At 43.8% G+C, this 13,521-nt stretch overlaps 1 protein-coding gene across 3 annotated transcripts in view; it reads right to left on the reverse strand.

Moving 5' to 3' along the window:
* Positions 1–6,445: 6,445 nt before the first annotated feature.
* LOC140361618 (septin-7) overlaps positions 6,446–13,521 on the reverse strand; it is a 51,670-nt gene continuing 44,594 nt past the window's right edge. Inside the window, exons 11-14 of one of the 3 annotated variants that reach the window (XM_072447352.1) lie at positions 12,847–12,867; positions 10,809–10,944; positions 9,035–9,180; positions 6,446–7,747 (exon numbers count right to left, since the gene is read on the reverse strand). In XM_072447352.1, the coding sequence (XP_072303453.1) occupies positions 7,711–7,747; positions 9,035–9,180; positions 10,809–10,944; positions 12,847–12,867 (340 nt within the window). In that variant the 3' untranslated portion in view covers positions 6,446–7,710. Of the gene's footprint in view, positions 7,748–9,034; positions 9,181–10,808; positions 10,966–12,846; positions 12,868–13,521 lie in introns of all 3 variants that reach the window. The other 2 variants (XM_072447354.1, XM_072447353.1) reach the window with 2 other exon arrangements.

Consider the following 13,521-nt stretch of genomic DNA (forward strand, 5'->3'; position numbering starts at 1 on the left):
TGAGCAGGCCGTTACAGTAGTCTAATCTACTGGAGACAAACGCGTGGATAAGTCTCTCTAAATCTGGTTTTGACACTATATTTTTGATTTTGGCAATGTTTTTTAGATGGTAAAAAGCTGCTGATGTTATTGATTTGACGTGGCTATTAAAGTTCAAGTCTGAGTCCATTATTACCCCCAGATTTCTAATTTGGTTTGTAGGTTTTAGAGCGAGACTCTGGAGGTGACCGCTAACACTTTCTCTTTGTTTCTGTGGGCCAAAAACGATTATTTCAGTCTTGTCTGAGTTCAGCTGGAGAAAGTTGTTTTGCATCCACAAACTGATCTGTTGGATGCAGTGACAGAGTGAATCCACTGGTCCATAGTCACCTGCCGATAGTGAAACATAGATCTGAGTGTCGTCTGCATAATTGTGATAGGACACATTTTCACTGCGTATCAACTGACCTAACGGCAGCATGTAGAGGTTGAACAGAAGGGGACCCAGGACTGACCCTTGGGGCACTCCACAGGTCAGGGTCATGTGGTCTGAGACACAGCTACCAATTTCAACAAAGTACTTCCTGTCTTCCAGATAGGACCTTAACCAGTTTAGGGCAGTGCCAGTGATGCCCACCCAGTCCTCTAGTCTCTGTAAGAGGATCCCATGATCGACAGTGTCAAAAGCAGCACTCAGATCTAACAGAATTAAGACTGAGGCTTTGCCCGTGTCAGTGTTCAGGCGGATGTCATTTGTCACCTTGACAAGAGCAGTCTCAGTGCTGTGATGAGGTCTAAAACCTGACTGAAAAACATCAAATGAGTTGTTTATTAAGAGGAATTCTGTGAGCTGTTGGTAAACAACCTGAGCTAAGTAGCTCACGATTAGTCTTCTTCTTCTTCTTCTTCTTCTTCTTCTTCTTCTTCTTCTTCTTCTTCTTCTTCTTCTTCTTCTTCTTCTTCTTCTTCTTCTTCTTCTTCTTCTTCTTCTTCTTCTTCTTCTTCTTCTTCTTCTTCTTCTTCTTCTTCTTCTTCTTCTTCTTCTTCTTCTTCTTCTTCTTCCGAGTGTGTGATGATGAAACGTAGTCCGAATTGCTTCAAATTTGAATCAGTTGTTAAATACTTTGCCCTAAACTTACCTTAAGTGAAATAAATTAATTTGGCGCGACAGCGCCCCCTACAGAGTGACATCAAATTTCAAAGTTTTACAAAATCTGAGACCCACGTCATGTCGTAACAAATATTATTAGAGCCGCAAACTTTCCCTTCGCGTGTAAAGCAAAAGGAAGAAGACGTGACAGCAGTAGGTGTAATAAAGGTGTAATAAAGGTGAATTGGGGCGCGTTGTGCCCCCTCTTGTGGCGGCGGCGTGGCGAGGGCCGATCATCGACACTTGCGGCTATTTTTATTATTATTTTAGCACATTTATGAAGACGTCATGACTACATGTTTTGCATTGTCTTGGAGCAAACTAAAATAGTCTAGAATAAAGAGAAAAATGCTTCTGACCAAAAGTTTAACAATTCTATAAAAAAAAAAAAATTGAATGAATTTACTTTTTACTATTAAAGTACTTTTTTAAGGAAGGACTTTAATACTTCGAATTAAGCAGGTTTTTCAGACAAAATGAATAATTCTTCCACCACAGCAACAGGAAATGGTCTTATACTGCCACCTGCTGGAGACATAAGTTAAGATTTTACACCATATATAAATATATATATGGTTTATAATAATAAATATATATTTATGAATATCTAAAAAATCCAAGATATTTCTTCTCAACAGCTCCTAAGTCAGGAAGCCTAGAAAGTCAACGCTAAGTTATTATAGGAGTTTGAGTCTCCTTGTATCACCTTTTACTTTTTCTATTTAACCCTTAATAGATTTCTATGGTATATTTTTAATCACATATTTTTTTAATAGCTCCCAAGTCAGGTGACCTAGATAGTAAACATGAAGTGATTGTAGCAGTTTTAGTCTCCAGGTATAAAGCACAGCTTTTATTTTTTCTATAGATTTTTAAGGAATATTTTTTGTTTAAAAAAAAAAATCAAGGATTTTATTTTATAATTATATATATATATATATATATATATATATATATAATTGAATGATAAAGTATTGATATCGTCACATAAACAGATTTTAATTTGTGAATGTACAATGAGCAATATACTTACAATATACTTGTCCATAACGTAACTTAGTTTGCCAGATGTTGTAATAACTGCAATTTTCATAAATATACATATATATATATATATATATATATATATATATATATATATATACATATATATATATATTATAATATAAAATAAAATCCTTGATTTTTTCTAAACAAAAAATATTCCTCAAATTAAAAAAATAAAAGCTGTGCTTTATACCTGGAGACTAAAACTACTACAATCACTTAGCGTTTACTATCTAGGTCACCTGACTTGGAGCTATTGAAAAAAATATTTGATTAAAAATATACCATAAAAATCTATTAAGGACTTTGCTGATTTTATTCATAAACAAACTGCATTACAATGGCTCAACTTCTAAAATATTATACAAACTAATAATAAACACTTTATGAGCTGGTTTGAACTAAATGAAATGAAAATCAATCTATAAATGTAATCGAGCGTTTAAATAAATGCTCTGACCAGAACATGAGGGACAAGAGGGACAAGAGGGACAAGAGGGACATGAGGGACATGAGGGACATGAGGGACATGAAGGACATGAGGGACATGAGGGACAAGAGGGACATGAGGGACATGAGGGACAAGAGGGACATGAGGGACAAGAGGGACAAGAGGGACATGAGGGACATGAGGGACAAGAGGGACAAGAGGGACATGAGGGACAAGAGGGACATGAGGGACATGAGGGACATGAGGGACATGAGGGACAAGAGGGACAAGAGGGACATGAGGGACATGAGGGACATGAAGGACAAGAGGGACATGAGGGACATGAGGGACATGAGGGACAAGAGGGACATGAGGGACATGAGGGACATGAAGGACAAGAGGGACATGAGGGACAAGAGGGACATGAGGGACAAGAGGGACATGAGGGACATGAGGGACAAGAGGGACAAGAGGCTGATGCAGTCCAATGCTGAACTGTAAAGACGAGACTCAGGACCGTCTCATAAACGGTTTTAGAAGCAAAGCATGATGGGAACGTCAAACAATAGGACTCAATTTTAAGGACTGCTTCACTCCAAAACGAACAGAACTCATCACTTTTAGCTCAAAATTAAAATATGGAAGACAAAAATGACAATTTCACAAACTTCAGCTCAACTTTATTCAAGAAAGTGAATTCAAAAGACTCAACACTTCATTTCCCTGTGATATATGGAATCTATACTTGTATGTCGTGTATACAGATGTGTATATTGATTTTATGTGCACTAAATGTATGCAACCTGTGAAACTTAGTTATTTATTTATTTTAAACGCTAGGAGCCCAGAGTGTGGCTCTTTTTCTGGGGGCCAGCAGGAGCCAGTGGAGGTTGTTCAGGACATTAGAGCTGAAGAAAGCCGCTTGTATCACTTCTTTTTGCCGTGGCACAGGTCTTTGTTCACCGCTGATGCGTTTGCTGCGCTTTATCATAATGTTCTAATCCGACATGTCCCCGAGCTGTGCCAGCGGCTCCTGGAGCGATGCATCAGGAGCCATTCCATTGAGCAGATCCTGGACACCACCTCATACACCAGAGCAGTCGTCCCTGCTCCACAGCACGAGCCAGGAGTCCAGAGTATCTCACATCTGCAGAGGGAACTACAGCTTCAGCCAGGATCTCTGAGGGAACCATGTGCTCCTGAGGGGCCCAAGAACCTGGCTGCTCTGCAGGGGTCACTGCAGCTTCAGCCAGGATCTCTAGGGTAACCACATGCTCCTCAGGGGCCTGAGAACCTGGAAGAACTGCAGAGGTCACTGCAGCTTCAGCCAGGATCTTTGAAGGAACCACATACTCTCGAGGGGCCAGAGAACCTGGGATTTCTAAAGGCCCCAAACTTTCCAGGTAAATGGGCTGATTGGGGAGCGGGAATGGGTCCTTGATGGATGTGAGCGGGTTTCTTGGTGGGACCTTGTGAGGAGCAGACAGTCTGCAGGCCACTGTGAGGATCCTCTTCAGGGTTTTTAGAGTCCGTCAGAGGAATGTCCATGACCAGTCTCATCCCACTCATCAATCAGCTCCTGCAGAAGAGGAGAGACCTCCTCCATCACCTCCTCCATCACCTCCTCCAAAGACACTTCAGCATTTGGAGAGCAGCACAAACAGCTGAGTAAACGGCTTTGGTGAAGCACATCGTGAGGAAAGAGCAGGTTATGTTGGGACACACCTGTCCAACAGAAGTTGTGGGTGACATGGACACCGTCCTGCTCTGAGATGGACTTTATAATGGCAGAGGCCGTTTGTTGGCTGTCGTGACTTAAGCTTTCATACTCTTCTCTGCTCAGCTCCATGACCTCAGCATGTGGCAGCTTTGATTCTCGCGCTGGTGGTTCTGTCGGGCCAGAAAAAGCTCGGACTGACTCTGGGCTGCTGCTCGTCACTCGCTGCTTTGTCAGAGGATTTCTGCTTTTCACACTGTCTTTTGGAGCTCTGTATTTAATCTCTTTGGGGACCACAAGGCGCTTGTCCTTCACTCGGCTGCAGCAAAGGACAGACTTCTCCTCGCTCAGCACTTTGAAAAGGTGCTCAAGGGCCTTGAGTAAAGCCGCAGCCTTGAAACTGTCAGAGGCTCCGGTTCATGGCTCTTCCGACAGCCTCCTCATGGCTCTTCCGACAGCCTCCTCGCGGCTCTTCCGGCAGCCTCCTCATGGCTCTTCCGACAGCCTCCTCGCGGCTCTTCCGGCAGCCTCCTCATGGCTCTTCCGACAGCCTCCTCATGGCTCTTCCGACAGCCTCCTCGCGGCTCTTCCGGCAGCCTCCTCGCGGCTCCTCATGGCTCTTCCGACAGCCTCCTCGCGGCTCTTCCGACAGCCTCCTCATGGCTCTTCCGACAGCCTCCTCGCGGCTCTTCCGGCAGCCTCCTCATGGCTCTTCCGACAGCCTCCTCGCGGCTCCTCATGGCTCTTCCGACAGCCTCCTCGCGGCTCTTCCGACAGCCTCCTCGCGGCTCCTCATGGCTCTTCCGACAGCCTCCTCGCGGCTCTTCCGACAGCCTCCTCGCGGCTCTTCCGGCAGCCTCCTCATGGCTCTTCCGACAGCCTCCTCGCGGCTCTTCCGGCAGCCTCCTCATGGCTCTTCCGACAGCCTCCTCGCGGCTCTTCCGGCAGCCTCCTCATGGCTCTTCCGACAGCCTCCTCGCGGCTCTTCCGGCAGCCTCCTCATGGCTCTTCCGACAGCCTCCTCGCTGCTCTTCCGGCAGCCTCCTCATGGCTCTTCCGACAGCCTCCTCGCGGCTCTTCCGGCAGCCTCCTCATGGCTCTTCCGGCAGCCTCCTCATGGCTCTTCTGGCAGTCTCCTCTGACACCAGTAGAGGGCTCTCTTGCGCAGGAAAGCATCCAGGATGAGGTTGGCCGTGGTAATGATCAACTCCCAGCACATTTCCACCAGTGTCGTCCTTGACTCTTTGTGTCAGATCTGCAGAACACGCTTGGTTTCAACACCAGGGGCTGGATCATTTCTTTAGATATTTGAAGATTATGTCATTGAGCTGGTGTTATTTATATTATCCATTTCTATAGTGGACTGTTCATTACTGCTTGTGTGTTTAAATGTCTAAGTGATTTATAACCCCTTAATTAAGTAGTGACTTAGCCTGAAACATCCTTAATAAACTGTTTGTTCATAATGAATTTAAGTCCATATCTCCTGTTTTTCTAATTATGACTTAGTTTAGTAAAATAGAACCTGTGGTAAATACTTGTCATAGTTTTACTTCCGTTAAGTTGCATTTTGTGAAGAAAATTTTAAAAACAAGAGTTTGAAATGACAGAAAGTAGAGCCAAGTTCTAAACCAGAATCCCTCTGTGATGTCATCAATGTGCGACACGTCATTGGAAACACATTGAGACAGTTTAAACCATCATTCAACAAAATAAATAAAGTTATATGCTGTTATTGTTTGTCAAATCAGAACAATCGTCATTTATATGGCTTTTGTTTACAGTATGGTTGCTAGGTAACAGTTGTGGAATTACCTCTACTCATGCCCAAACAGGAAGTAACATACATTTTACAAAAATGGTCAAACTGGGGACAAATGGGCAAAATGTTTAGTCACATCTCAAATGTAATAAACGTTTTAGTGTCTGTTTCTGTCATAAACACTTCAGATCTTTGTTCATGCTTTATTAAGGATAAGTAAGATGTAGTTAGTGCTCCAAAATCTCATCTTTTGAAAGGCAACGACCCCTAGAAACAGGAAGACATTTTAACTCTTGCATCAGCTGCGTACAAATACACAAATACCAACTTCTACATACTTTTTGATCAAATGTAACATCATTCAATTGAACACATTTGCCCATCACAACTTTATTATGTGACTTTATACAGTAAAAACATTATAAAATACAGATACGGTACAAACTGTGCTAAATGTGAAGCGATGATTGCTTGATTTTTGTCAAGAGTTGTTTTTCAAAATGCAAAATTTCAAAAGCTGAAAAATATATGTTCGATGCCAATTTATACAAAATCTGCCCAATTCTTTACATTTTTACACCCGGCGTGAGTGAAGTCAAGACACAACACAATGTAATGAGTAATACTTAAAATATGAACTAAAACTATAGCAATGGGCCGATACCAAATGAAAATAAAGACACATTGAAGTTAATTTATATTACAGGAGAATGAGAGGTGAGAGTAACACGAGGAAGCAAAGTAAATGTCAGAAAGAAATATTAATATATATTATAAAAACAGTGCCTGAGGAAAGCGTCAGCCGTGTCAGCTGATCTCGCTTTATGTTTTTGGCATTAAAAGGATGTCGTCGTGGCATCTGACGTTCCCGAAATGCACCGATCTGGACTCTGAACTGACCAATCGACTGTTCGAACAAGAGCAAAGCCGAGAGCAGCCGTGACTTCATCGATGCAGACAATGGTACCGATATTAAACTACATTTAGCGTAGGAAATAAAGCTAAGAATAATGAATCTGATCAGACATAAATCAGAACAAATATTACGCATTATTTGTATTGTTATGAGCCTTTAAGCATGCTGCTCATGTTTTAGAGCTTTCCCACGTCAGGGATTGAGTCAGAGCTCCATCTACTGGCTGCAGAAGGAATTCCAAAGGGGGGAGAAACCTAGCTTTACCGTGTCATGCTAATACAGGCATTAAGTTGTTATGTGACAAAACTGGGCATTTTGAAACTACCGGGATTCATCAAATAAACGTGAATGAAGCGAAATACAACTCCAGGTGTGTATTCAACGAGGGAACTATGTTAGAACACGATTAAAAGCTCAAAGTAAACCCAGCATGTGTGTCCTTTAAAGGTGCACTGTGGAACATTTACAGTAAAACAAGCCGCTCAGTTACATAGTGCACCTTTAAAATGATACTGTAAAAAGACTAAATAATGACATAACTAGATTCTTGCATGTTTTCTAATGGGAATGGTAAAGAAGACAGCGGTTCAGAGTCCAGACAACACTGACCCCTGGTGGTGGACAGTGAAAGGGTGCATCATCTGGGTGGAGGCGGAGCAGGGAGGCCAATAATATCCTGCACCTTTGGGAGAGAGTCCGGGAAAAGTTTTTAAAATATCTTCTTCTTTTTGTTCTTTTCCAAGGTCCTGCAAAGGAGAGAACAAACTGTTACACAAGAGAGATGTCGACTCCTGAGGATGTGTGCTCAACGTCCGCCTCATTGGATCAATCTAATCATCTCTGCAAAGACTAGTTTCTTCGACCGTCTAACTAGAGCTGCAACTGTTCAGTCATTTCGGTTTTTCTCTCTGATTAGTCGACAAGGCAAATGATTTCAATTGTACGTTGAGGCTTTTTCAATAGAAATAAGAAATTGCTTGTGACATTATGATTGAATAATGCCACAATTTGTCATAACATTTCACCTCCACAACTCCATTTCAATACAAAGACAAAAACGTGATACTGCACCAATTTAACATAATTTTTTTCACAAACATTCTTCCTTCACTGTAATATTATCTCATGTCTAAGACCATTAAGTTTTTACTACGTTTCATCATTACACATTTACTGTGTGTATAAGATGTGCTCTTCTGGTCTTAATCTGACTCATTCTGTCTCTCATATATTTATATATATTTATATATATCGTGTATCATTTTCCAGTGCTCAGCGCAGTGGGCGGGGCTTACACAGCTCATCTGCGTCTCCTTTTTGCTTTCTCTGCTTTGCTCGGTTTTAAGAGAAAACCTCTGACTTTTGACCAAGACAATTCTCTAATAATGACTAAAAGTACAATTTCTGACTGTTTTGTGGAGGAGGCACAAAGTGAGTGCTGTAATATAAAAAACTAGTACTTTTCTGAGAACTGAACCTCAAATGTCTCCACAATTATTTCTGCTGGAGGCATTAACTAAAGATCTCACACCCTGCCACGCCCGTGTGTAAAGCACCAGGTTCATATGTGCCACGCCCGTGTGTAAAGCACCAGGTTCATATGTGCCACGCCCGTGTGTAAAGCACCAGGTTCATATGTGCCACGCCCGTGTGTAAAGCACCAGGTTCATATGTGCCACGCCCGTGTGTAAAGCACCAGGTTCATATGTGCCACGCCCGTGTGTAAAGCACCAGGTTCATATGTGCCACGCCCGTGTGTAAAGCACCAGGTTCATATGTGCCACGCCCGTGTGTAAAGCACCAGGTTCATATGTGCCACGCCCGTGTGTAAAGCACCAGGTTCATATGTGCCACGCCCGTGTGTAAAGCACCAGGTTCATATGTGCCACGCCCGTGTGTAAAGCACCAGGTTCATATGTGCCACGCCCGTGTGTAAAGCACCAGGTTCATATGTGCCACGCCCGTGTGTAAAGCACCAGGTTCATATGTGCCACGCCCGTGTGTAAAGCACCAGGTGCATATGTGCCACGCACCTGGAGAGGTCTAGTTTCTGCTGCTCCACGATGCGCTGCTGTGCCTCCCAGTTGGCCTTCTCGTCCTCGTGTTGGCGCCGCTTTTCCTCCAGCTCTCTGTGCTGCGCCTCCAGGTTCTTCTTCATCTGCTCGTGGCGCCGCTGCAGCTGTAAACACGTGTTCAGCTTCAGTTACACAAGTTCAGCTTCAGTTACACAAGTTCAGCTTCAGCTACACGAGTTCAGCTTCAGTTACACGTGTTCAGCTTCAGTTACACAAGTTCAGCTTCAGCTACACGAGTTCAGCTTCAGTTACACGTGTTCAGCTTCAGTTACACGTGTTCAGCTTCAGTTACACAAGTTCAGCTTCAGCTACACGAGTTCAGCTTCAGCTACACGTGTTCAGCTTCAGCTACACGTGTTCAGCTTCAGCTACACGTGTTCAGCTTCAGTTACACGTGTTCAGCTTCAGTTACACGTGTTCAGCTTCAGTTACACGTGTTCAGCTTCAGCTACACGAGTTCAGCTTCAGCTACACGTGTTCAGCTTCAGCTACACGTGTTCAGCTTCAGTTACACGTGTTCAGCTTCAGCTACACGTGTTCAGCTTCAGTTACACGTGTTCAGCTTCAGCTACATGAGTTCAGCTTCAGTTACACGTGTGTTCAGCTTCAGTTACACGTGTTCAGCTTCAGTTACACGTGTGTTCAGCTTCAGTTACACGTGTTCAGCTTCAGTTACACGTGTTCAGCTTCAGTTACACGTGTTCAGCTTCAGCTACACGAGTTCAGCTTCAGTTACACGTGTTCAGCTTCAGTTACACGTGTTCAGCTTCAGTTACACGAGTTCAGCTTCAGCTACACGTGTTCAGCTTCAGTTAAACGTGCTCAGCTTCAGTTACACGTGCTCAGCTTCAGTTACACGTGTTCAGCTTCAGTTACACGTGTTCAGCTTCAGTTACACGTGTTCAGCTTCAGTTACACGTGTTCAGCTTCAGCTACACGAGTTCAGCTTCAGTTACACGTGTGTTCAGCTTCAGTTACACGTGTTCAGCTTCAGTTACACGTGTTCAGCTTCAGTTACACGTGTTCAGCTTCAGTTACACGAGTTCAGCTTCAGCTACACGTGTTCAGCTTCAGTTAAACGTGTTCAGCTTCAGTTACACGTGTTCAGCTTCAGTTACACGTGTTCAGCTTCAGTTACACGTGTTCAGCTTCAGTTACACGTGTTCAGCTTCAGTTACACGTGTTCAGCTTCAGTTACACGTGTTCAGCTTCAGTTAAACGTGCTCAGCTTCAGTTACACGTGTTCAGCTTCAGTTACACGTGTTCAGCTTCAGTTACACGTGTTCAGCTTCAGTTACATGTGTATATGACATTTACCAGGAAATAACACATCTATCATGGCACACCATACGGGAAAATGCAAAGATGTGCTACAGGTACTCTCTGGACCACACCCTGGACCACACCCTGGACCACACCCTGGACCACACCCTGGACCACACCCTGGACCACACCCTGGACCACACCCTGGACCACACCCTGGACCACACCCTGGACCAGCTCGTCGCAGTAAACGCATTCTATTTTTGTTATTATGCAAGTGATTAATTAACTTTCCTTCACTTAAAATAGATTTGTTTGGCCTGTGGCAGCAAACTACATATTGGAAATCACTACTGTCCCATCCATAACATACAACAAACCCATTTCACAGTGAGAAATCCACAAACTGGCGTGAAGCTACGGTGCGGCGCTGTCTGTAAAGGTGGAGAAGGCAGGAGGCCAGACTAACCTCGGCCTCGGAGTCCCTGAGCTTCTGCAGCTTCTCCTTGACCTTCATCTCGAACACTTGCTCCATCTCCTGCTCCATCTTCTTCATCTTGGCCACGTGGTCCCGCCGCTCCTCCTCCATCTGGGCCAGAGGACTCCTGCGGATACAACACAGCGCTCTGGACAAACTGCAGACGGGCCAAAACGCACGGAAAAGAAACGGAGCGGCTCAAAAGGAGGAGAAATATCCACCACAAAGTCCCCGGATTCCTCTGCAGCAGTGAAAAGCCTTTTTAGAGCAGCTTATGACATACAGAGCGTTCAGGAGCGAAGCCTCTACGCTGCATTTTAACATCTCCAAGTAACACATTGGGTTATACTTTAGGTTTCATCATTTGTTTTCATGATTACAGAGATCAAACACCACATCACTATCGCTCCAGTTTGTGACCAGCTTTACCAAATGAGTAAAACGTGACAAAAAAGCCAGATAAAACTCATTTACATTTAGTTACTGTCACAATTACTGATTACATTGTGACCTAAATAATGATTACGTCTGTTTCTTACAAAAGGAAGCGAGCAAAGGAAGTCACAAACATCCAGACGGAGCGTGTGAGGCGCGTGAGGCGAGGCAAAGCTCAAAGTCTGAGAGAAAGAGTAGAACAAGCGCGTGTAGAAGTGATTGTGTAGAAGTGATCGTGAAGACGTGATCGTGAAGAAGTGATCGTATAGAAGTGATCGTGAAGACGTGATCGTGTAGAAGTGATCGTGAAGACGTGATCGTGAAGACGTGATCGTGAAGAAGTGATCGTATAGAAGTGATCGTGAAGACGTGATCGTGAAGAAGTGATCGTATAGAAGTGATCGTGAAGACGTGATCGTGTAGAAGTGATCTTGAAGACGTGATCGTGTAGAAGTGATCGTGTAGAAGTGATCGTGAAGACGTGATCGTGTAGAAGTGATCGTGTAGAAGTGATCGTGAAGACGTGATCGTGTAGAAGTGATCGTGTAGAAGTGATCGTGAAGACGTGATCATGTAGAAGTGATCGTGTAGAAGTGATCGTGAAGACGTGATCGTGTAGAAGTGATCGTGTAGAAGTGATCGTGTAGAAGTGATCGTGAAGACGTGATCGTGTAGAAGTGATCGTGTAGAAGTGATCGTGTAGAAGTGATCGTGTAGAAGTGATCGTGAAGACGTGATCGTGTAGAAGTGATCGTGAAGACGTGATCGTGTAGAAGTGATCGTGTAGAAGTGATCGTGAAGACGTGATCGTGTAGAAGTGATCGTGAAGACGTGATCGTGTAGAAGTGATCGTGAAGACGTGATCGTGAAGACGTGATCGTGTAGAAGTGATCGTGTAGAAGTGATCGTGAAGACGTGATCGTGTAGAAGTGATCGTGTAGAAGTGATCGTGAAGACGTGATCGTGTAGAAGTGATCGTGTAGAAGTGATTGTGAAGAAGTGATCGTGAAGACGTGATCGTGTAGAAGTGATCGTGAAGACGTGATCGTGTAGAAGTGATCGTGAAGACGTGATCGTGTAGAAGTGATCGTGTAGAAGTGATTGTGAAGAAGTGATCGTGAAGACGTGATCGTGTAGAAGTGATCGTGAAGACGTGATCGTGTAGAAGTGATCGTGAAGACGTGATCGTGTAGAAGTGATCGTGTAGAAGTGATCGTGAAGACGTGATCGTGTCGACGTGATCGTGTAGAAGTGATCGTGTAGAAGTGATCGTGTAGAAGTGATCGTGAAGACGTGATCGTGTAGAAGTGATCGTGTAGAAGTGATCGTGTAGAAGTGATCGTGAAGACGTGATCGTGTAGAAGTGATCGTGTAGAAGTGATCGTGAAGACGTGATCGTGTAGAAGTGATCGTGTAGAAGTGATCGTGTAGAAGTGATCGTGAAGACGTGATCGTGAAGACGTGATCGTGTAGAAGTGATCGTGTAGAAATGATCGTGCAGAAGTGATCGTGTAGAAGTGATCGTGTAGAAGTGATCGTGTAGAAGTGATCGTGTAGAAGGGATCGTGTAGAAGGGATCGTGAAGGAGACTTACATGCCATCATCTGTCTCAAGTCTAGAAACAAACAAAGAAACAAACACAGACACTTAGCATGCAGTTAATCCATGCATCAGCCGGCCAGATGGTGGCGCTGCGGGGAAGTGTCCTGGGATCAGAAGGGTTAGTGTCGGCTGGTGTTTGGGTTTCAAGTGCTTACTCTAATCCACAGACGCTGACCTCTGACCTCTACTGCAGACTGTCTGGTGTAAGTGCCCTTAGTTCAATTTACCTCTAAAATAATAAAGCCCGTGTATACTACATTAAATAGTATGCTTTTAACTAGAGCTGGGTTTCGATTCAAATTTCAAGAATCGATTCGATTCCGATTTTTAAGTTTCAAAATAGATTTTTTCCGATTTTCTCAGATTCCATCCGATTCGCTCCAATTTCGATCCGATTTCGATTCGATCCGGGGGGTTAATGTTATTAAAAATGTATTTGAACCGTTTCCTTCACTTCATGACTGTGTAGAGAAGCAACATACCTGTTACCATCCACCTATTTTCGCCCTGTGCACAATGGTTGGACATACCCAAATGGCATTGCTTATTAAAAGAGGATCTTATGTTCCACATGTAGTGTGATGCATCATTAGAAAGCTTAGGCCTTCTAGTTTCTGCAGACAACACTGTCAGGGCTTCAGAACTTACACTACAGAGGCCCAAACAT

The sequence above is a fragment of the Eucyclogobius newberryi genome, unplaced genomic scaffold (genome assembly GCF_026437365.1).
Source record: "Eucyclogobius newberryi isolate DKJ021-1_F unplaced genomic scaffold, fEucNew1.0.hap1 SCAF_16, whole genome shotgun sequence".
Taxonomy (NCBI): Eukaryota; Metazoa; Chordata; class Actinopteri; order Gobiiformes; family Gobiidae; genus Eucyclogobius; species Eucyclogobius newberryi.